We start from the raw sequence: 24,975 nt of genomic DNA, 5'->3' as shown, positions 1-24,975 counted from the left end.
TATACATGATGTGTAACCAGCAACTGTAGATAATATCAGATTTATTAATTTATCTGGCAGGTGAAGTAGGGCAAAAGTGGACTTCTTGAAATTTATTCTTGGAATTAATAAAATTTTTTGAATATATAAAGGAACACCCTTATAAAAAAAACCGCTTTCGATTTTGTTTTGAGGCTGACAGGTGTAAGAAAAGAGGAAGAACCTGAGGTAGAAAATGAGGCTATGTTTTGCACCAAAAATAACCTTATTCATAAATCTCAATTTCAACCTCGTTTGCACCGAATAAAATCAACCTCATATATAGCTCAACAATACTGCTAGTTGAAATCGGGTAGAATTATTCACACCTCTAATAGACTTGTAGTGTATAAAAATGATTTGTACATCTCAAAAAACAAACTTTCTATGCTGGTTGCTCTGAGGTAGATTAATATGAACCTCAAAACAACCTCAAGTGCGAATAAAACAACTTGAAACATCTTGATTATAAGCCTGGAGAGGTTGATTTTTAGGGTTATTTTTGAAGTCATCCTCAAATCAAACTTAGCACCTGGAAACAACCTCCAATAAACCTTAAAAAACAACTTAAAGTTTTGTAAGGGCACATAATTGTTCATCCACAACAAGTTAAATCGAATTCGATCATTTTCTTGAATGCTGCAAACTAAGATAGGTAAGCATTGTTAAGTAAGAAAGGTAGGCATTCATAGGAAAATGTTCGCTTTAACTTTATGTATTAAGGAAATGCATGAGTATTATCAATAGATAATTTGCACTTTATAAATTTTAAGTATGAAAACTATGGATTTTCTTAAAAATTGCTCTCAAGTTCCCCTTTCTATCCCATATGAAATCAAAGTACAAGGCATTTGATATTTTTTACACATTATTTAAACAGTATTTTCTCTCTCAATGGTAAAAAAATATATTATTGAAAGTAAAAATATCCATTAACGTTCTACAAAAAATAAATCATTTGTCAAGCGAATAAAAATAAGCCAGCCACCGCCGTTTATAGCCTTAGAGAATCTTTCCTTAAAGCACTCAGACTTTTATAAATCTTCCCGTAAAAGCGAAGATGCTTCTAAACCCTCCTCCTCGCTATTAAAATAAAAAGAAATCCCTTTTAAAATGGATCCTTCTTTTGCATACTCGTTTTATTCTTGAAGAGTAGAATAAATTTAGCCTAATAAAATGGACTCTTGTTACTTTAAAAATCCATTTAGGGAAAAGGTTTTTAAATCATTATGAGCCTTTCTTGGCATGTAATAGACAAGTAGATATTTTATCAAGAGTCACGATGACACAGAAAATAGTAAGTGAAAATGTTTTATGCCCTTAGCTATTTGTTACAAATTAATTTGCATCTATTAATTAAGTATGAGGCTTAATATAGTCTCATTATGAGTTGGCTTCGAGCTTATTAAAATTTATAAGCTCACCTTATGAAGTGTCGAGAGATTAAGAGAAAAAGCTAACTGTTTACAAGTAATAAATTAAAAGTAAAAAAGAAGACTTTTAAAACTATTTTTTTATTCAAGGATTTTATAGCGAAAGAAAAATATTTTGTGAGCACACTGATTCATCTGTGATGATTTTTATTTATGGTTTAGATATAAAAAAGAAACGTAAATGTTAAAATAGAGAAAAAAATTTTTAGGGGGGCCGTCAAGAATATTTAACTAGTGTAATTTTGTGTTCTTAATATTATAGGTTTATTTTTTATTTGATTTTAAAGTAATTAATTTAAGAAATTAGCATTCTATATATTTTAATATTTTTATTTTAGAAATGCATACTCTTTTTCAAATTTTTATTCAACTTTAAAACTAAGAAAATACCATGTAATGCAAGATCGTCGAAAAGAATATATTTTTAATATCAGTTAATTAAAAGAAATATTATTTTTATTTTTAAAAGTTAAGAAATTTAGTGTGACGATAATTCAAGACCATCATTTTAGTAAGATATAAACATATTTTTGTACGCATGTTCTCATGTTGCACATGAACTCAAGATCATCGTTTTATTAACATATAAACATATTTTTGTATGCATGTTCTCATGACATGTAGCACATGAACTTAAGTCCATAATTTTAGTAACATAAAAACATACTTTTGTAAGTATTTTCTTATGACATGTTGCGCATTAACTCAAGATCATCGTTTTAGTAACACATAAACGTATTTTTGTACGCGTGTTCTTATGACATGTGGCACATCAATTCAAGACTATCTTGCTTAAATGGAGTCCATTTTTAAATAACAGTATTTTTCTGTGAAATAAACGGTTTTATACTGGTACACCAGTTAACAATTTTTTCTGTACATTTAACAATTTTAAAGTGTAGTTACAGTGTAGCTGCTATTTAGTTCAGCCATTTCGATATGGATTTAAATTTCAGCCCAGAAATTAATAGATTTATGACTGTGGAAACAATTTTGCAGATGAAAGTTCTTTTATTTTACCTCTGATATTCTAAACACCTTAATAAATGAGTTAGAAGGTAGTTGCAGTTATTTTTCCCTTTTGTTAGTTATTGTGATTTCAACAGTCTTGAATCTTGGAGAAGAAATAAAATTATTTAAAACTAATGAAACTGTACAACAATTAGATTGCTGAAATCATTATCTTTTATCAATGCTATATCATTATCTTTTAAGTTTTACTTCATTGATCAATAGAAATTGTTCACCTCATATCTTTTTTTTTAAATAGTTTTACGACTGACATAAATGTTTTTGCAATCATTGGTATTTTTTGTGCCAATTTTCAAGAAAAATAAATATGTTATATTAGTGACACTTTGCGAACTCTGTGAGGTACCTGGTTTCAATAATTTCCGATCTCCAAACAGAGTCGGAGTAGAAAGAACTGAAACCGTTGAAACAATATATCAATTAAAATAACGGCATCTGAAATGGAAATTCTTAGAACCTTTTTATATTTTTTAGTTTACTTTTAAAATCAATATAGTAGCAATAGTATCTATCAAGTAGTAAGTTCAATCAATAGTAGTTTGGCGAGAAATCGGTTACGTTTATTATGAGTCTGCGTGTTCAGTTGAGACTGTCGCCAAAGATAAATAAAAAGGAGAAATGCTAAATTTAAACATAACTTTAATGAAAACTTAACAACAAAATTAAAAACGAACAAGAATAATCGAGCAAGTAATAACTGAAGAAAAACATTAAACAGATTGTGAAAAGAGAAAAACGTAAAGTAAAGAAACGAACAAAGTATCACGATGGTTTCGATGGTAACGAAGTTTTATGATGATCAAATTTTATTTCTTGAACTTCAGTTCAAAATAGATGACAAAAAATACTTTGAGCGTATGTTGAAATTTTTAGGTTCGCCAGAGCATGAACTTCTCGAATCAAGTACGATGATTTCGCCACAGAAACTCCCCCTCCAAATACCGGAGGTATGGAGCTAGGGAATTCTAAATTTCACCCGTCTACCACTCCTGGTAAACACTTGAGGTTGAGATTCGAATTTTGATGAATTTAAAGGAATGGAAGGTTCCAAAAAGGCAGGCTTCAGACGATCTATACTTATTGTAGTTGTGCGGGATCCAATTTTCAGAGTGAAATGTTTACTTTGTCGAGATAGTACCTGGAAAGGTCCGTCGTATGGAGGGGTCAACGGAGGTTTGACCCAATCTTTTCGAATGAAAACGTGAGTAGAATCTTTTAAGGCGGGATGTACGAAACAGGTTTGACGAGAATGATCAGAAGCAGAAACGGGTGTAAGCTTTTCCATTGTCTCCCTCAAGTGTTCAATGAAAGTAGACTCTTCAATGGGTTTTGTGGAAGGGTTAAAAAATTGGCCAGGTAGGCGTAAACCTGTGCCATAAACCATTTCAGAACAGGAACCTTTCAAGTCATCTTTGAATGCTGATCTGATTCCTAGTAAAACGATAGGAAGAGTCTCGGTCCATCGAAGTTTGCTGTGGCACATAATACCTTGCTTTAAGGTTCTATGCAGGCGTTCGATCATACTATTCGCCATAGCATGATACGGCGTGGTACGTATTCTCTTTATTCCCAGCATGGACGATAGATTGGCAAACGATTTTGACATGAATTGTCGGCCTTGATCGCTTGTTATTATAGCTGGTACTCCAAACCGGGAAATCCAATTAGTAACGAAACATTTTGCAATTGTTTCAGCAGATATGTCAGAGATGGGTATGACTTCAGTCCATCGAGTATAGCGATCAATGCAGGTTAGTAAGTAACGATAGCCTTGTGAAGGTGGGAGAGGTCCAACCAAATCAATATGGATGGGTTCGAACCTGTGATCAGGCAACTTGAAACTCTGCAAAGAACTGTTGGTATGTCTTTGAACCTTCGATTTTTGACAGTTTATGCAAGAACGTGTCCAGTGTGCAATATCTCGGCTTATTGACGGCCAGATAAATCTCTGCTAGATCAGTACACTTTAGTGCTATTGATACCTGGGTGTGAAAGACCGTGCAAACTGTCAAAAACAATCTTTCGATGATTGACAGGCACGTACGGTCGCACAAGGTCGTTGGACACGTCACAGTAGAGGAAAACGTTTGGCTGAACTTCCATTTTCTGTAACTGAAGTGATGACGAGGAATGTGCTAATAGGTTCTGTAGTTCCTGGTCATCCTGTGGAGCTTTAGCAATATCTTCCAGATTTGTATTAGCCAGGCAAATGTTGTTTATCCTAGACAGGGTATCAGTTCCAGACGCATGCTTATTGTCTGTGGTGTATTGGGAAATGTAGTCGAGTTGTCGTGACTGTCTTGGCGAACAAGTATCATGCTTTTTCCTAAAAGCGTATACCAGTGGACGGTGATCTGTGAAGATAGGAAAAGATTTTCCTTCGACTGAATCTCTGAAGTGTCGTATGGCAGAGTAGATGGCTAATAATTCCCTTTCGTAGGTACTATACTTCTTTTCAGCTGGAGTTAATTTCCGTGAAAAGAAAGCAATAGGTCGTGAACCATCTGGTGTGTGCACTTGTAAGACTGCGGCTAAGGAAACTTCTGAAGCATCGACTGTAATGGAGATTGGATGAGCTGAAGGAAAATATGCCAATATGGCTGAATTGGCGAGGTCATGCTTACACTTTTCGTACGCAGATATAGCTTCATCAGTCCAATTTACCAACCTATTATCATTTTTCTTAGCATTTTTAAGATAATCATGAAGTACAGCTTGGGTTTGTGCAGCGTTAGGAATGAAACGGCGATAAAAATTAAGCATTGCCAAGAATCTTAACTCGGATATTGTTTTAGGTTTTGGCAAGTTTAAAATAGTCTCAACTTTGGCCGGGAGTGCTTTAACCCCTTCAGGTGTGATTAAGCATCCCAGAAAAGAAGCAGAGTCTTGGCCTAAGATACATTTAGAAGCGTTTAAAGTTAAACCGTGTTCGGCCAATCTTTGAAATACGAGTTTAAGGTGTACTTTGTGCTCTTGTTCATCTGTGGAGGCAATTAGAATGTCATCAAAATAGGGTATACAGAAATTTAAACCTGATAGTACTTGATTTATAAAGAGCTGGAAAGTTTGGCCGGCATTTCGTAATCCAAATGGCATAAATACATATTCGAATAAACCAAATGGAGTTGTTATTGCTGTCTTTGGTATATCCTCAGGGTTAACTGGAATTTGATGATACGCTCTACATAAATCTAAACTTGAAAATATCTTCTTACCTTCCAGCATTTGAGTACAATCCTGAATGTAGGGTACGGGATATCTGTCGGGAACAGTAACTGCATTCAATCGGCGATAGTCGCCACATGGTCGCCAGTCACCATTCGCTTTTCGGACCATATGTAAAGGACTAGACCAAGGACTTTTAGACGGGCGTATAATTCCCAATGACATTAGATAAGAACAGTAGTAATTTCAATCTATAGTAGTTATTTTTATCAATGGTATAGTAGCAGTTATATCACTTCAACGCTTTTGAATATTCCCCTCTATAATCCTCCTGGACAACTTTCAAGATCAAGAACGACTTGACGTCTGAAATGTTGTAATCATTTCTCTTAGCCAACTTTCAAACACAAGATTAGATCAGGCATTTTAAACATTTTAATCAATTAGTTACAGCAGTTTATCACCCTAGCTTACACTTCAGAACCAAACAGGCTCATCATCTGCAACAATGTAATCCATTAGTCCTCCTAGGCTATTTTTATGAACAAGATTAGGCCCCGAGTCTGGAACATTGAAATCAGTTAATTACACCAGTAAGCCTTACAAGCCTGCTTTCAGAAACAGCTTATAGCCTCAGTTAGTTTCATTAGACTATTTTCAAGAACAAGATTAGGCCTCTTCTCTTGAACATTGCAATTAGTCTGATCTCTTAGACTATTTTCAGGAACTAAATTGACATGGAATCTAGATTGATGTCAGTTGGACTTTCAAGTCAAATTTACAGAGAGGATTAGGCCTAGATTTAAAAAGAAAGCATAATAATCAGTTTAACCTCAACCTAAATTAAAGAACAGGATCATGGTGTCAGAAACCATATAATTAAGATAACCACATCATTTAGTTCTCCTAGTTTACTTTCTGTAAAAAAGTCTTTGCAACTGTAGTATTGTAATCAGTCACTATAACTCTTTTTCATATTAGAAAATGGGGAAACCCTTAAAACAACTTTGCAGTCTTGGAGCTATTGTTCCGAACATGCTTGAAGCCTAATCTGTTTTGATCAGTTTTAGAGAGACAAAAGACATTCATTTGAAAGAGTTTTGCAATACTTACATTTTTGTGGTTGACGAGCTTCATGAGCTTGAATTCCCTGTAGGCCCTTTTCGCGTGAGTCACATTTTGGAAGGGTCGGCTTAGTTTCTTTATAGCCACATTTTGCCGGCTCACAGTGTCGTATGCAGCACTAAAAATAGAAAGAAAAAAGTCATTAATTAGCAGTCATCATGATCATTTACGCAATTATAAATATATTCAATGATAGGATACAATCGGTACGAGCATACTGGTTTCTGAAATTCCCGGTGCATGCTGGTTTTCCTTCATGCATGCAGTTCAACTCTCATGCTGGCTTTTAAAATTCCATAATTTAGCTAAGTGAATCGGTACACTGAGCTATCCAAAATTCACGCTCACCAGTCATTTCACCAGTTTCAAGCATTTCGAATATCAGTTCTTCAATGAATTTAATATTATTACTTCACATATTATGAACCATGCAACGCATAATGAGTTTTATTATCGGCTTCAGAAATTAGGTTCTTAAGCTTGCATGAGTATTTTTCGGTGTCTTTCTTTTAGTGTCTTTCATTTGTATTCCTTTTAATGCCTTCATGCCTTCGTCATCGCAATATGTTTTAAACATTGCCTATATTTTAAGACAGTTTATTTATAATTTATTAAAGTATACTTGCGAGGGTGCAACACAGCTGGGTTTAAGGATCATACTGATTTTAAGGTCAAATATCTAACCAACAAAGTTGTTATTTAAGAAGTAAGGAATGATAGAAAATTAAGAAAAAATTGCATATTTCTCACAGTTTTGGAGCTAAGTATTTCGCAAAGTATTCTCATCCTCTTCTATTTTTTAGTATTTCGACTCATTTTTTTGTAGCTTAGCTTGCTCATCATACTAATATACTGTAATTTGAAAATTCATTTGAATTTTTGCTTCGGACCAAGCTAATGAGAGAGATATCTACGGCTCGAGAGTACTTCTCTCATTTTTCGTTTTAAAAACAATTCACAACAATAAATGCATTAATTTTTCAGTTTCATTGTATACCTCAGTTGCTCTGTCACCATACGTATAATATATGCTTGATTATCATATGTAAAACTTGCTCATGTTGTAAATTTTAAAATACAGCAAAAAATAAACTGTGGAGGTTGAGGTGGTCTTTTAACAAAAAGTTTTTTTTTAACAAGAAGTTTTTTTTAAAAAAAAATTCGGGTTTTGCTGCACAGTCAGAGAAAGAAATTTGTGCATTGTTAAAATTAGATATTTTTACAGCTCTGCCATAATTGCTAAACAAATGCAATGACAAAAAAATCTAAGGTTTGAAATATGATATTCACTTCATCACCATCATACTTTGTTCCAAATTCTGTTTATTAAGAGTTTATTAAGACGAAAATAAAACAATCATTAGTAATGTAGTTTAATTTCTGAAATAGTTTAAAGTAATCTAGATGCCTTCATTGTTATGTAATTTGGTACAAAACTGCAATAAAACCGGATCTACTGGATGTCAGTTAGTTTTTTCCATCAAGGCAATTTGTAGAAGATAGTTCCTCGAATTAAATAAAGCTTTTTTAAAAATAAGACAGTTTGGTTTTAATAGTGAAAATGTGAGGAAAGAAAAATTCTGAAATTCGGTGCAGCGAAATTATTTTTAAAAAAAGTGCATATAGTAAAGAAAATAATATGGGAAAAAATAATAACTGAATGATAAAAAATAAGCAATATTAATAAAAAAGGAAACAAAAAAAAATGATTTACATTGATCGATGAAGCTTTGTAAAAGGAAAAGATAAAAACGTTTCCTAACGATTATCTATCCAATAATTTTTTTGCTACTTAGGAACCAGACTGTCCCTTCTCTTGTTAGAATCTTTGGTGTCTGGCTGTCAGGTATATAATTGATATAAATATTTTTTACTTCTGCTTTCTCTCATTGCTCCAATACAACGAATGACACATACCAGACGAAAAGAAAGAGAAACCAGCCAAGTGCATTCATTAGCTACATTACCAAACAATTCTTAAAGGAATTCGTAACGCTAAGCAAATTACAGAGCAAATTTATTTTATTTAAAAAATATTTCAACAATATTTTAATGAATGAGTTGCAATTTATGCCAATTATAGAATAAAAAATATTTAGTATACAGAACATTTCGTAACAACCACTCCTAATATATCAGAAAATATATAAGTCGAAAAGTTTACACATTAAGTATCAGAATTTAACATTTAAGTTAGGGAAAAACGAAAATGCTATCGAAATCTAGCTAATCACTACTGAGAAGGGTGAGGTTTAAAATATCAAAATACGTTTGATTGCTGGAAGAAAAAGAATTGTTATCAACATCAGACAATCAAATTGATTTCGATATTTTTACTCCCATTTTCTTCATCAGTAATTCGAAAGTTTCTTGTAGTATTTTTGATATTCATTGCTTAAATATTAATTTTTGACCCATAATGGGTATATATATTTGACTTCGTTCTTGACAAGGATTATACAACTATATATTACAGAACACCCTGTTTTTTCAATTTTAATCATAATAGAATTAAAGCAATTTATATTATTATTTATATTGCTATAACATAAATAATATTATGTATATTATTATTTATATTACAGTATTTATATTAAAGCAATTTATATTTTAAATCAATTTATATAATTAAAGCAATTTATCTATGGCAATTTATATTATTTGTAGCAATAATAATTTATACAGCAATTTATAATTAGCAATTTATCTATATATACAGTTTGAATTGACTTGATTTTCTTAAGAAGACGTTTTTTAAAAAATAAACAATATAAGAAAATCTTTAAAACTTGTTTTAAAGTACGTCATTTTTCAATAAATTAATCTAATTTATTTCTTAAAGTTTCTCAGTGTGTGAAATAATTTAAAATGCTTATTATATTCTCTTGAAACATTAAATGAATAAGTTCAAAGAATTTTGGATAGTCTTTTAGACATTTATTCTAAAAGAGAGTCATGTAAAAATATAAAGAAACATAATTTACTCGTCAAAGAAGCTGAAAGAATTATTATATACTTGTCCCAATTCTTTCAAAGTATGTTTCTGAAAATATTGTCTAGGGACTACTTTATAAAGATATCTTTGTTGTGTCAGCCAAACCCTTCATCTTCTTATTCAGTGTACAGTTGACAGCGTCTTTAGATAACCAGCGAGAGTAGGACGTTTTGTGCAGAATTTAAACGAGTTTGTGCCGTATTTGTAACTAATACGTTTACATAAAAAAGAAAAGAAATTGAAGAAAAATTATTGTCTTAATAAACGCATTTTTCCTCATACAGTTTTAAATTTTAGTTTTTAGAAATATAAGTTGTTGCTTAATATCTTTAGAATCTGAATTTTCCGGAATTTTTTCCTTTTTTATGACATTACAAATACCTGAATGGTTAATTTTAAATATTTTCATGTCAGTTACATGATCATGATTAGAACTTGTATGAGATATTTGGTTCAAAAACTAGTGTGATAAATCCTTTTTTTTTTAAACTTAATTTTCTCCTTGAGTTTTTTCCCCAAGTCTTTTGCTTATTATTTAACCTTTATAAGACATTTCAAAATAAATACGTCCTTTCCAAAAATGCTTTTTTTAGTTGTTGCCCAAATTTCGCGTGAGTTTCATAATAGTTACAAAAAACAACAGTGAAATAAAAAATAATTACTAAATCAGCAAAATATATAATATTACAGTCATTAATCGTTTCGACGATGAAAATACTTTTGCAATAATCCTGTTCTAGGATGTTGTTTGGTAGGATTTACTTAAACTCTAACACCTGAATGAGAAATTATATGGTTTTTGGGCTTGCTTGTAAAACTTTTAAAGCTTAATTAAGCTCGTTTCGATATCAAACGCATCATGCGTTTGATGTTTTAAAATAAAGAGTAATAGTTTAAGAAGAGAACTAAAAGAGAATAAACTTAGAATGATACTGGAATTTTTAAATTTTTTTACTGAATGTAAAAATACAAATGTTGTGCCTAGAGAAAAGAATATTCTCGTCCCATTATATAAACAAAGTAATTGTGATGGTTTTAAGAATAGAATTTTTAAAAAAAGAAAATAAACTTAGGTCATAAAATAAATCATAGTTTGAAAAAATATTTAACTTTTCCTAACTCGAATAATAATCTGTAATTTTATTTAATAAAGTCAGTTAATTTTGACTTCAATTTATACAATGTTTCTAAATATATAGTATTAGGTCGGTTATTATGAGAAAATTTGTATTGAATATGACTATAATTAATGCTATGCATATGCCATGCATCAGAAAATTATGGTTAACATAAGTATGATTATTATTCAGCATTTCTTATCATTTTATCTTATCATATTATCGATTATTGTATCGATTGAATATTCAAAATTTGATAGAATTCTAGTTTAGAGTTTCTTGGTTTTTGTTTTGCTTCCTATCGCTCACAAGGTGAGCTTGGATATTTTTGTAGAACCGTAATAAAAATTTCTTTTTTATAACAATTATTTTATAACAGTCGTTAAACTGCTGACCCATTTTTGGGCTTACGACTATCAATGTTTAACTCCGTAGCCTTATAATTTGGATTCCAACCCCGAAGACAGGGGATCCTAGATCAAATTAGGACAAATTAGGATTTGAGAATGACTTTCTGATGAAATAAAATTATTTTGGCTTTACACGTAGATGTAAACCATGCCCGACGGCAAGGGGATTCTAACCCATGATTCTATCACTGAGGATATTTTTACGTCAGCTTTGTGGTGGGTGTGAGCAGGAAACATAATTCGTATCCGGAGCTTGATTTATCATAAGGTCAGAGAGGCCTGGCTCTAGGATACCGGCTTTACTGGCGGTTCTCTAAATATTACAAATATTTTTTTGTGTGTTTTCCCTTAAAACTTGTTGGTTATTAGAATGAGTTAACAAAAACTGAATAAAATATAAGCTCAAATTTACAAAGAATTTCATTTTACTTATGTTATAAATAATTGAAAAAGTATTTTGTAGATGAACAACGCGGAAATTTCATTAAAAGTTACGACCAGTAGGGTCCCAGCCGAATCTCTACCTTATAGACCCCAGATTTCCTGGCCCTGTTCGTATTCACCAGCCATCGCTCAACTTCAAACTTTGGTCAATTCTTTGATAGGTGAGAGTTTTATCCCTTGAGCCACCACGGCTCAATATAACAAATACTTTTATTTTATAACCGTCGTTGAACAGCTACACAAATTTGAGTTAACCAAACTCCATAATCTTGCAATTTCGATCTCAATCCAGAAGTCAAGGAAGCTCCTGGATCAAGTATTGAGAAAAATTTGCCATCGGGGAGGATATTTTGATGAAATTAACTAGCATTTGCTTTACCTTGAGAGGAAAACCACGAAAACCTGCCATGGTTAGCCTAACAGCAAGGGGACTCCAACCCATGACCTGCTTATCACTGAAGATATGTAATGTTAGCTCTGTGATTGGTGTAAAGCAGGTGCGGAATTCGTTTTGACTAGCCATCGCTGGGATTCTAACCCGGATCATTTCATTGTATGGCGAACGCTCTATCTCCTGAGCTACTACGGCTCGTGAACAAATTATTCTAAATTATTTCATTGAAACATTTAAACTAAAAATATTTCTAGTAATTTTCTAAAAACTTTAAGAATACTGTCTGCAATTTGAAGTTAATATCGTCCAACCTTATGATGATTACGGTGGAGAACGGTTAAGCTGTACTTAGATCAAACATCATCTGCGAGTTTCATTTAGCTCTTCACTTTACTTGAAGCACTAAATCTGAAAACCGAATTTACTTTGGGTAGAGAGGTTGTGGTTGTGCCTCTTATACTCAACAGAACCACACTGAAAGATAAGTTTCCCCGCCCAGTTTCAGAAAACAAACCAATAGGGAGACAGCAATACTTCCTTTCCTTATCTTCCCGTACAGCAGACTTCCCATCTATTCTCTAAATTTAAATGGAGGATCCTTGTTCAAAGTATTCGGGGGATTATACCTCGGGGGGAAATTCCTAGGAGATCCCTGGATCTTCAATCAAAGTTTGTGTCTTAAAAGGAAATAGGAGGTGTGTGTTTACTATCGGCTTTCTCGCTTAGATACACCGATTCCGAAGCATAAAGTTTTATGTAAAATGAACAGTGACTGCATTGATAAATTTTCAAAAAATGTAAATATTTTTGATTTTCATTTTTTTGGTGAGTGAGGAAGTAAATTCAGAAGCATTAAGACATTCGTTTTAGAACATTGTGTTTAAAGGAAAAATTGTACAATACGTATTGTACGTATGACCATTGAATTAATTGTACAAGATAAAAATACAAATCGTGATGGAGATCAAAAAATGCATGACTCAGATATGCATGTTTTAATCTTTTATTATTTCTGTAAGAATTGCAATTGTTATAGAAATGAATAACAATACAGAGAATGAGTAAATAATTTGATTTGCTTCATTTAGCATAATGATAAAGGTTCTGGGACGAAAACACTGAAATGAATTCATAAATTTGTTTCATTAAAATAATAATAACAAAGAAAACATCGAAATTCTGATAGCTACACGATATAACATGGTCAAGTCTGTATTATGCAAACAAAAATTGCATAGCATAGTACCTCAATTAATTACACTAACGGAATTTCAGATTTTCCGAATTTTCGGGAAACCAATCAGGCAATGGTTCCAATAGGTTGGGATTAGCGAGGTTAATAGAGATTGATTAGGAATACTGAACCCTTAAGGATTCAGAATTTAGGGATTTTTGGTGGTACTTAATGGATTTTCGATTATAGTTTAAAGATTTTCAGGAATTTTTTTAAGGATTTTGGAGATTTTTTGGGATATTGGAAATTTTTAAGGATTTCAGGCATTTTTTGGGTTCAATTATTAATAAACAATATATTTCTAACAAAAAATAAATCTCTGATTGAAAAGTAATAAAATTGTATTTATTAATAATATTATTATCATTAAAAAATTCCCAAAAAATCCATAAAATCCTTTAAAAATCCACCAATTTTAAAACACAATGCAAAAATTCCTAAAAGTCCCAAAAAATCCTCAAAAAATTCATGAAAATCAATATAATCAAAAATCCATTGGATCATCAATATAATCAAAAATCCATTCAAATCCCCAAATCCTGAATCCTTAACGTTACAGTATTCCCTACTCCTATCTACTGAGATTCTACCATAAATAAACTAAAGTCGATGCAGTTGTGCTAAAGTTACTAAATATTTTCTAGCAGAAGAAAGGAACAACTAAATTTCTAAGAAGATTCAAATGATCAAAGGCGGGGACTTTTTTATTAAGAAAAATAAAAGAACAAAATCATTTGCATTTCATGCAAAACGTGCTCATCAAATGTGGGAGGGAAAAAAATGCAGAAAAACTGAACTTCAGCCAATTCTCCTATTGCTCTGTTCCAACAGAAAAAGCAAAATTCAATTCTCTTGGCATATTTACTTATTTGGCTTTTATAGAAGCATAGCTCAACGAGGATTTAATAGGACGAACGGAACATTATCATAAAGTTGTCACGAAACTACCAAAGAATAAGAACGGAAAGAATCAGTCTTCTTTCTTTCTATTCGAAAATTCCATAAAAAAGAATAATTCTTTTCCCTATTTCTACAATTCATTCTTTTTTTATCATCTGAAGCTATTTTCTTTTGATCTCAACCTTCTGTTAGTCTCCATGGTGATCTAAAGCACCACTTATAACCTCCATTTTTTTCCCTGTGCTTTGCACAATGTAATGATGGAATCGATTTTCTTCTTGATTTGCCTACCGCTTCGTTCAGAGGGATTTTGTGTTCATGTATAATTTTCTACTTTTCCCTTCAAACAGGGGAAAAGGGGTAGAGAAATGTAAATATTTCCCCATTTCCCGTGTCATGCAACAAGAATTTGCAATTTCTGTAGGGAGATGAAGCGTTGAAGTCTGATGTGATGTCTTTTTACTTGGCTTCCTTTTAACATCAATAAAAAAGGACGTTGACAAGTGTAAGAGTTTAAGTACTTTGGACGTTTAAAAGGCATTTTTAATAAAAAAGTATTTTATTTAATATATCATTATTTTCCAGGGACGTGCAATTTAGTTATCTATTTGACGGTGAAGGAAGAAAATTTTTAATGTCTGTTCCTCAAGGAAAATTAAAGCCTTATTTGAATAATTGGCTTTATTTATTTTTACATACAGAGTTTTAAAGTATAATGAGTGTATTGTTTTTACTATTTTGTCTTATTTTGTCCTTCTGTTTTTGGGAGCAAAAATAAGCTAAAAAATATCCTTTTTTTTTAAAATTGCAGAATGATTTGCGTAAACACGAAAGTAAGGCAAACTAAATTTTTATTTGTTATTGAAAATGTCCAATCATTCAAGCATGAAAATAGAAATCACTTCTAAAAGTAAATTTTTACTAATTTTGATAAAATGTGCTTCATTATAATCACACACTGTAATAATTTATTTTACAGAATTAAAATGAATGCTCCATCCTTGAAATATAGTGTCCCTGGGAAAGTTGAAAATAAAAACAATATGTCGATTTTTTTTATATATTTAGAAACCGGAAAAAAACAACCTTAAAATATTTGAATTACATAGAATGCTAAATAATAAAAATGGGATGATATGAATAAATCTAAACAGCGTGAATAAAGTGCAAATAAAGGAACAGAAATGGATATACTATTGTTTCGGTTTTATAAACTGGAATCTTAGTCAGAGTCTAAACACAAAATGGCTAGAGAAAAGCAACGGGCAGACACGTTGCAATAAAGAACAAAGTATTTCAACCAATAATGGATGAGAAACAAGCTTGAACAAGATAACAAATTATGGATGACCAGAAAAAGTTGCAAGGGAGTTGGGTGGGAACTATGATTTCCAGATGACAAGATGTCGAAATTAAATTAGAATGGATTTTCAAACATTAGGAAATAATAGGTTACTAAAAATATCGTTAGCTAAATTAGTAGAATTTTTCAAAATATGTAATGATTTCTTGAAGTCAAGATCGGTAGATTAAAAACAGTGTTGAATAATTTTAGCTGAAAAAAAAATCAAACCTGCGATTTGAATCCCAACTATGTAAGGATAGAAAGTTCATTTAATCCTGAATTTGGCCATATCTTTCATGTTTTTTAAGTCGGAATTGAGGCGTACTTTTAGTTTATTCAATATAAACAAGAAAACACAGACAAGAAATTTTAAAAATACCCCAGCTATTAATATTAGAAATAGGTTATTCAAGATTGATGAAATTTAGGTTGTTTACAGGTGAGAAAATGACTTTGAACTCAAATTTATTCAAAATCTTATCAATGTGAGAGCTAATTTTCAAATTAAATTTTTATAGTTCAAATTAGAGAATTTGTTGAATTGCTGTTTTCTACAGATGGAATAGATAATATCGGAAGGGAATCAACGGTCAACAGCGTGCCTCTAAGGTAAAATAGCTCTTCATTAAGAAGATTACTATTTGGAAAAATTTTTGAAGCACGTGCATAAGACTATCTTTGGATTACGGGGATTAGATGAAAGTTTTTGAGTGAGAAAGAAATCACAAATGATTTTCAATAAGCGCTAATGGGAAATCCAATTCATCGCAATTACGAATAATAAAACAGTCTCAGAAAGGGAAACATTCATTGTTTTCTTGCTCAAACGTGAATTGATTACAATACACCAGAACTAGGAGATTGTGTGAAATATATAATACTCTGTTTATTAATAAAAATAGTTTTTCTTAGTGTAAACGATTATTGCCATGCACTATACGAAAAATTATTTTTTAAATCAAGAAAAATTGATCCTTTGTTCCTCTATATGTCATGCCTAGGGCGCATGTCTAGGGCACGTCTATAATATGTCTAGGGCAACAATCATATTAAGCTATTGTCTTCAATGAAATTCTTGTGGTACTATTCTTGTAAAATGAAATTCGTCTTTTATTGAAAACTGATTGAAGTTAGAAATCCATACAATTAAAACTTATTTATAATGAAATTTTCAAGTAGCCTGTATTAGTTAAAATAAATCATTAACAGAATGCCAAATAATAGTACTATTTCAAAGCGCTACATAATTTTATGTCTCAACAATGATTTTTTACAGGTTTTACCAATAAATAAGGACATTTAAACTACGTACACAAATAAAACTTTTTTTGATAAGATTACCGTACTGTATTGTAATGATATTTCCGGTAAATAAAACCATAATTATGGTTAGTAAAACCAAAATATTTGGTATTTAAACCATTCATTTGGTAATTCTTTCAAATTTATATGGTAACGGTTTAACGTAAATTCGGGGATTTCAGAATTACAGTTCTTATTACCACACATTTAGTAAAAAATACGAAATTGAAAAGTAAATTTAACTAAGCAAATAGTTTTTACGCTATGATCTTAGGCATCATGATAAAATTATAAAACTTTATCACAATTACCAAATTTTACCAAAATCATTACCAAAGATCTTCGGTGAAAATCACCGAGCTTTTTTGTGTTCTCATAGAGCCATAAGCATGATAAATTTTCTGAACCTTCTGAAAAAGCCATCTGATACCGGCCTGAAAAACCTTCTGATTCTCAGCATATGTTCTTTTTTTTAAGCTTTAATTCTTTATTTTTTATGTTCATATTATAATATCAAGCTTTATCAATCCAGTCACAAAATAGAGAAATATTCACCATTTCTCGAAATTGCAATAAAAAAATTTAGCTTAATTTTCTTAAAAAATAAATAAATAAAAAAAATAAAACACGAGACACGAAAAAAATTAATGAATAGTATGGACGAATAAAGTGCATTATAGAAGTATATTAAATCACGCATTATGCTAATGAGAAAAACTTTTTCTTTTACTTGGGAATTGGGGCAAAAAGAAACTCACATTACAAAAATTTTATTATAAATAAAACAGTTTTTACAAAATTTTGATAACTTCTACAACTTCAAAGACAACTTAAAAAAAAGAACTGGAACTTCATCGCACAAAATTCACTCTTCGATTTTTCGATAAAGATAGTATAAAAGAAATTTGCATTTTGATAAACACTCTTTGAAATCTTTATTGAGAATATTCTATAAGCTGAGATCTGATTTTCAGCAGATGTTCTTTTTTTTTTTAGAATATTGATTTCTTATCTGAGCTTCCTCTTTCTTTTTGTTAAAAGGATGGAAAGAAATTCATCTCTCTCTCATTTCAAATAAGCTGAGAATGATTTCTTTTGAAAGAGATTAATTCAAGCATGTCTGTCTAAATTATTCTTTCCACTTTATGAATTCAACTTCTTTTTAATAATATTTTTAACTTTTCAAGCAAGCAGGATTAAAATGAATAAGGTATTTTTTTTTTAGTATTGCAGGTACGAAAACTGACTATTGTGCAAGACTTCTTAATTAAGAAATAAAATCGTTTTAACTTAAAAGCAAATTATTAGTTTTAATATGTGCAAATATAGCTATCAGAGCAATTAGAAAAATTGTTTAATACTGTTCGAAAACCAAAATAGCTGTTTCGGAAAACTGACATCTTTATTTGCCCACATGCACTATTTTTTAATAATTGAAATGAAATGAAAAAAATTTGTTGAATTTGCTGAATCTGTGGAACAACGAAATATTGATTTTTTTTAATTAATTATCTTTATTTGTAAATATATACGCGATCATGATTAAGTGATTTCTTTTTTAATAAATCTACGTACAGTTTAAGTGTTATTTCAATTTAAACGTCAGCAAGACAAATTATCATACAGCTTTTTATTAGAAGTCAAGATCAGGATTTATGCGAATTAATGTGTGTAGATGATCTGGAGAATCTGAAAAAAGCATGTATTTTTAACGAAGTTATCTTTATAAGTAAGGATACATTTCGATGAGGTGACCCAGAGCCATGATGGCTCTGGGGAGCGTTCGCCTTCCAATGACATGAACCGGGTTTGAATCCCAGCGATGGCTGGTCGATACGAATTCTGCATACAGCGTGCACCGACCATAGTGCTAAAGTAAAATATCCTCAGTGGTAGACGGATCATTGGTTAGAGCTCCTTTGCCATCAGGCTAACCATGGGAGGTTTTCGTGGTTTTCCTCTCCATGTAAAGCAAATGCGGGTTAGTTCCATCAAAAAGTCCTCCCCGAAGGCAGATTTCTTCCAATACTTGATCTAGGAGTTCCCATGTCTTCTGGATTGGGTTCAAAATTACAAGTCTACGGAGTTGAACATTTGTAGTCGTAAACCCAAAAAATTGCGTCGGTGGTTCAGCGACGGTTATAAAATAAAATATAAAAATCAATCATTCAAATCCTTTTTTTTTTACCACACTTACTATTTTGGGGACTACTACACAAATTTTGACACATTTATTGACACAAGTATTCTACTCCATTAATTCTGAACAACAACACAGCATTTTATATCCACGAATAGATGCAAAGTTTAAAACGCTTCTGAAATCTAATGGTTTAAGTTTCTAAACCAATTCAATTTTGATAGTTCAACTAAAAGAAGATGAAATGTTCATAAACTTTTGCAAAGACCTCTCGATCTTTATAAACTGAACATAGCAAATTTATAAGGAGTTTTTTATTAGCACATTTTTAAAGATTCTTATCTTTCAAATATTTTATTTATTTAAAAAATATTCTGTGATATCTAACTTTAATGTGAAAGTGACAAATTTGCTCACCTCCAGCAAGCTTTCTAATCTCCATCTTGTCTCAGAAAAATCAATACTGCAACCCCCAAGAATAAAATATCAATACTATAAATCTCATCTTTTCTTCTCTTACTTTCCGAGAAAATAATTTTCAAGAGAAAGTTCATTTGTAACCCATCTGTCGCCGTTATTCAGTCTTTTTTATTTTTATCATAATCATCATCAATGCTCTGATTCCCCCTTTCCTTTAACAGGGGAGATTATAAAGAGCTTTTCCCTTTTCTGGGACCACAATCCACAATACTGAGAGGGAAAATAGGGAGGAATTATGTATAGTAATTAGATTTTAGAAAGGTCTTATATTCTAAACCCTCCACCCGCTATATTATTTCTCTTTTATTTGTGGTAAAATTGTAGGGGGAATGAGACAGCTACGAATAGCGTTATTAAGAACGCTGTATTTTAGATGCCCAAGGCAGAAATACTCACTTCGAAACTGTAAGGTTTATTAAATTAATACAAGATTTAAAGGTTACAAGCCAGCTACTTGAAACCCCGCCTTTTAATTATGTAATTACGCACGCTTTTCTCGTTAAAGTTCACGCAGGGCTTTACTGTTGACCGAAAAAATTATGTTAATTTATTTTAAGGGATATGAAATAGTGTTTGAATGCACGAGGAGTGAAGATAATCAGAAAAATGTTTCAATTTTAAACATAAAGAGGTTAAGGCTTTATCTGATGGGGTAGAAAAACTTAATTTTTTTTATTTATTTGTAGATTTTATTTTATAAAAAATCATTTAAATAATAATGTAATTAATTATTATTTGAATGAAAGTTTCAAGAAAAACTGTAATTCAAACAGTTTAAAAAGTATCTGCTCCCTTTTCTTCATCTTTCAATTCTTTTTCAATGGTAAAATTTCAAAAAAGAACTCATGTATGAAGCAACATATAAAGAAAACTGAAGTATTTTTGAATATTTATATATAAATAAATTAAAATTTACGTAAGTTAATATTTTTTCCCTAAGAATCCAATTTAAATTTAATTTTCGAATCTTCCTTATTTGTATAAATTTGTAAACGGATTAACAACATAAACAAACTTGTTCTCTGATCAGGCGATAAAAAAATGCGATTGGCAAGTTTCATTACTTTGTTCAAAGCCTTGGAGCGAGATAAGCCATAATATCATTCTAATTTGCCGCAACCTAACTATGGTAAAGCATTGTGACTCAAGGGGATGGAGTATTTGCCTCCCAATGAGGGGACTCAGGTTTGAATCCCAGCAGAGGCTGATTGGTACAAACATGGTACATACATGGTTGGTACATGGTTCAACGATGATTCAATTTTTCTGGAAGTATAGAGTGATGTAGCAAACAGAAAATTAATTAACTGTTTAAAATGTTAGACCGCGTAATTCTGACGCAACGTAAGTTAAAAGTATGCCAGTTCTGAACACAATACACTATTTTAAAGCAAGGCGTAATAAGTTGAGCTAAATTTGAATGCTTATTTTTGCATATTTTTTAAAGGAAGTATACAATGGGAACTTTAATTCTGTTGTTCGACATAAAATAAACTTGATTTAAACCATAAAAGTTTCCATGGTAATAGCAAACTCTTACCATATTATGGTTCAACGATGATTAAATTTTTCTGGGAGTATAGAGTGATGTAGCAAACATAAAATTAATTAACTGTTTAAAATGTTAGACCGCGTAATTCTGACGCAACGTAAGTTAAAAGTATGCCAGTTCTGAACACAATACACTATTTTAAAGCAAGACGTAATAAGTTGAGCTAAATTTGAATGCTTACTTTTGCATATTTTTTAAAGAAAGTATACAATAGGAACTTTAATTCTGTTGTTCGATATAAAATAAACTTGATTTAAACTATAAAAGTGGCACTACAAGTAAACCTATTTTTTAATGTATAAAATGTATAAAATGTGTAAAATTAGATAAAGGCCAATTTAGTAGTTAAATTTGCTGTTAACACCTAATGTTAGTCTGAAGTTAAAAAAAAGTATGGTCACTTTAGAATATTAAATTACATAAAACTTTTTATCCCATGATTTAAGGAAAAAAATATTGATGCATCATAAGATTAATTTATGGTTTAATGTTTAATTGTTACTGCAGAAATATATTTCCTCTTCACAATGTTCATTTTTGAAAATATACGAATAATTTCGGGGCATAAACTGCAAACTTTCTTCGAATATTGGTAACAATATTCTATTTTCAATATTTCGTGTGACCTCTTTATATATATGTACCTTAAGAATTTCTTGTAAATAAATATGAAAAGTTTTATATTGATAATTAAACCATTTATTGAAGACAACCCACGAAAGTCCATATATGGCTTCTCACTGACTTTTCAAGATACTCAAACTATGAGATCATGCAATACATTAAGGTTTGGTGCTTCGAAGATACCATGAGTTAGGAATTAACAAAGCTTCAATGTGTCGTCAGAGTAACTAATTCCCCAAAATTTCCTTTCTCCCTAGTCTCAATGGAACTCTCCATTACCTTTAATAAGAAACGTTTAGTTTATGATAGAATTTGTTTACCCTGATTATTTATTATTTATTTAATTCTACCATGAAACCCTACGATAAACAGGAAAAAGAAAAAAACCTATGTTGATATTAATCGAAAAGCTTTTCTGTAGTATTTATAAGCAATAACAATTATACGTATTTAGTTTTCTTTAGTTTAAAACTACTTAAGTATAATTATATTCACCCTAAAAATAAATTTAAAAACAATTGAAATAAAGCGAAGTCAAAATATCTTTTATCTAATCGTAATTGATATTAGGTGTTCTGAAAATATGTACTTTGTCTTTATCTTTTCAACAAATTCAGAGCATTTTATATAAATAAAGTAAAACAAATAATCAAACAATCATAACTTTCCAAAAATTTCTTAAAAATAATTAAGTAAATAAATAAACTAACGGGTTGCGTTACTTTTGCGGTTGCTTTAGCATTAAAATACGTACTTTTTAAATGGTTCACTGTAGAGAAACTATGAAAAACATGTAGAATACATGAGAAGTTATTTTTTTTATTTGAGTTTGCGATATAAATAGTATCTACCCATAAATTTTTTTTCAAGGAACATAATCTTCTCTTGCCAATACCATCTGTAATTGAAATCAAATAAAAACTAAACCAAATAAAAAGGAAATAATTTCATCTATCACAAAACAGGACTTTCTAACCTCAAACCAGAGGATGATATCACAGATATAACTCTTTCGTCTTTTATGCTCTTGACAAGTTGGAATCCGATCGGCGACTCAAGAGCGTTTCTTCATGTCGAAATTTCATCATTCTTTTTCTTTCTCATCCTTCCAGAAGACGTTGTCATGGAAACGGCATCTTCTCTACTATCGAAGGGAAATCGATACTCTTGACGATAGCAAGGTTCCACCCGACATGGCAATATGAATTTATCACTGACTTCAAATGGCTTATCATACATGTTCATACACTTCCCTTTTCTCTTTTTTTTGGGGGGTGTATCATGAATAAATCGTTCTTGTTTTAGACACGGACTTTGGACATATACTAGATTATGTAGTAGAAGTTCTGCGAGCTATAATGATAGCAAGTCACAAATTGATACTGGAACCTTTAATCTTTTAAATCTTTATCATTAAAGAACTAATTATTATTAAATATTATAAATATTAAGTATTCATAGCTGAGCACGAAAAGATATATGATATTAAACGATTGATCATTAATATAAATTTATTAAATGTTGAAATTTTAAATAGTAAAATTACTCTGTAAAAATTCTGCATAAAATACCGTCACTTTGGGTGCATCAGTCGTAAAATCCATTTTACCGTGAAGTCCATTTTTTTACCATAAAATATTATACCGTAATTTTTACATTAATATTTATTTAATTAGAGTAGAGTGGTAATTATTACTGTAAACATTACAGTATATCAGTTTTTTTGTTCTATAAGATATTCCGGTAAAAATCTATTTCACTGTAAAAAGTACCGGATACTGAATCCCGTAATTGTTACCGTAATTTGATCTAGAATTTTTTACATCGTAGTTAATTTTAAAAAATTATTTTCTATGTGCTAAAATATCAGTCATTTTAATGTATTTTTTTTCTTTTGTATTGTAGGTTGATAATATGGTAGTTTTGAGTTTAAATCAGAAATTTTCAAAATTATGTAAATAAATAGTCCATTGAAAATGACGAATTAAAATTAATTTAATTTTAATAAGAAGTGTTGATACATAAAAATTTAAGGAGATAATTTGACCTTTAAAAAGTTAAGTGTCAAGGCACAATGTGTATGGAATTTACAAGATGAGGTTGCTTCATCTCGTTACTGCTATACAGTAGACAAATCATTTTTGGTTGCATGTTTTTCTTTCTTATTTTCCTTTACAGTAAGAATCTTCAAAATGGTTAGTATTTCCTTTTAATAAAATCCTTTTAAATAAATACCACGTGCATAAATAAACTTATGAAAAAGTTTGGAAAAAGAACAATAAAATCTCCATCGTATTTTTCGATTTAGTAATTTACTTAAGCTTGTCTCGATTGGAATATCATGAAAAAATCAGTACTTTGGATAAATTCCAGATAAATTTTAATTTCCGTTACTAATTATATGAATGAAAACTTAAATCTGATGTGAAATAAGCTAAGAAAGAATTAAACCAGTGCATTTTAATATATAATCTTAATAAGACAAACTATTTTTAAACCTAAATATTTAATTTTGAAAAAAGAATATACAGGTTTTTTAGTAAATAAGAACTATTGTACTTTTATATTTATTAATTTACTTGAGTTTGTCTTAACTGATATTCTTTAAACAAAATAGTACTTTGAATAAATTTCGACCAAAGTTTAATATAAATAAACACCTAAAACACAGATATGAATAAATAAGCAAAAAAATAATTAAGTCCTTTATTTTTACAGTATTCAATTAACATAACCAGTGCATTTAACGTAAGACATTTTAACATTAAAAATTGTATTTAACGTAACAAATTATTTTTTAATTAAAATATATAATTTTAAGAAAGAAAGCAAACGTTTCTTAGTAAATAAAAAACGTAAATAAAAATATTTTAACCATCAAATAATTTATTTTTTTGATATGCATGTGTTTGTTTGTCAAAATAACAAAACAACAAAAATTTTGCGCCATTTAAAAATACAAGTATTACTCATTAACTTTTTTTATTATCTGTTCCAATAAAAAATAGATTTCAAGCAATGAGTAAAAAGTTAATAAATAATCTCACTGATAACATCGATTTGTGTGAGATAACTTTTGATAATCAGTATACAAAATGTAAGAATTTTCACGACTTTTTGACTTTGACACAGTTTTGTAATTAGTTTTGATAAAGAAATTCCAGGAATTTGAAATTTCAACTTATTTAGATAATCTGAATTTTTATTCATTGTGTCAATCTTTTCAAATAACGTTGCTGATATGATGAATTGTGAAAAAGTTTT

At 30.4% G+C, this 24,975-nt stretch overlaps 1 protein-coding gene across 1 annotated transcript in view; it reads right to left on the bottom strand.

Annotated features, from left to right (window-relative positions):
- The window catches only part of LOC107452093 (stress-activated protein kinase JNK), a gene marked incomplete in the record, with an annotated part of 100,616 nt that overhangs the window by 31,954 nt on the left and 43,687 nt on the right, over positions 1-24,975 (bottom strand). Inside the window, 1 exon segment of the mRNA XM_071178897.1 lies at positions 6,762-6,882. Within this exon segment, the coding sequence (XP_071034998.1) occupies positions 6,762-6,882 (121 nt within the window).

This window comes from Parasteatoda tepidariorum, chromosome 3 (assembly GCF_043381705.1).
Source record: "Parasteatoda tepidariorum isolate YZ-2023 chromosome 3, CAS_Ptep_4.0, whole genome shotgun sequence".
NCBI classification, from domain to species: Eukaryota; Metazoa; Arthropoda; class Arachnida; order Araneae; family Theridiidae; genus Parasteatoda; species Parasteatoda tepidariorum.
The sequence above is the reverse complement of the archived record's forward strand: the minus strand, read 5'-3'. Positions and strand labels throughout refer to the sequence as shown.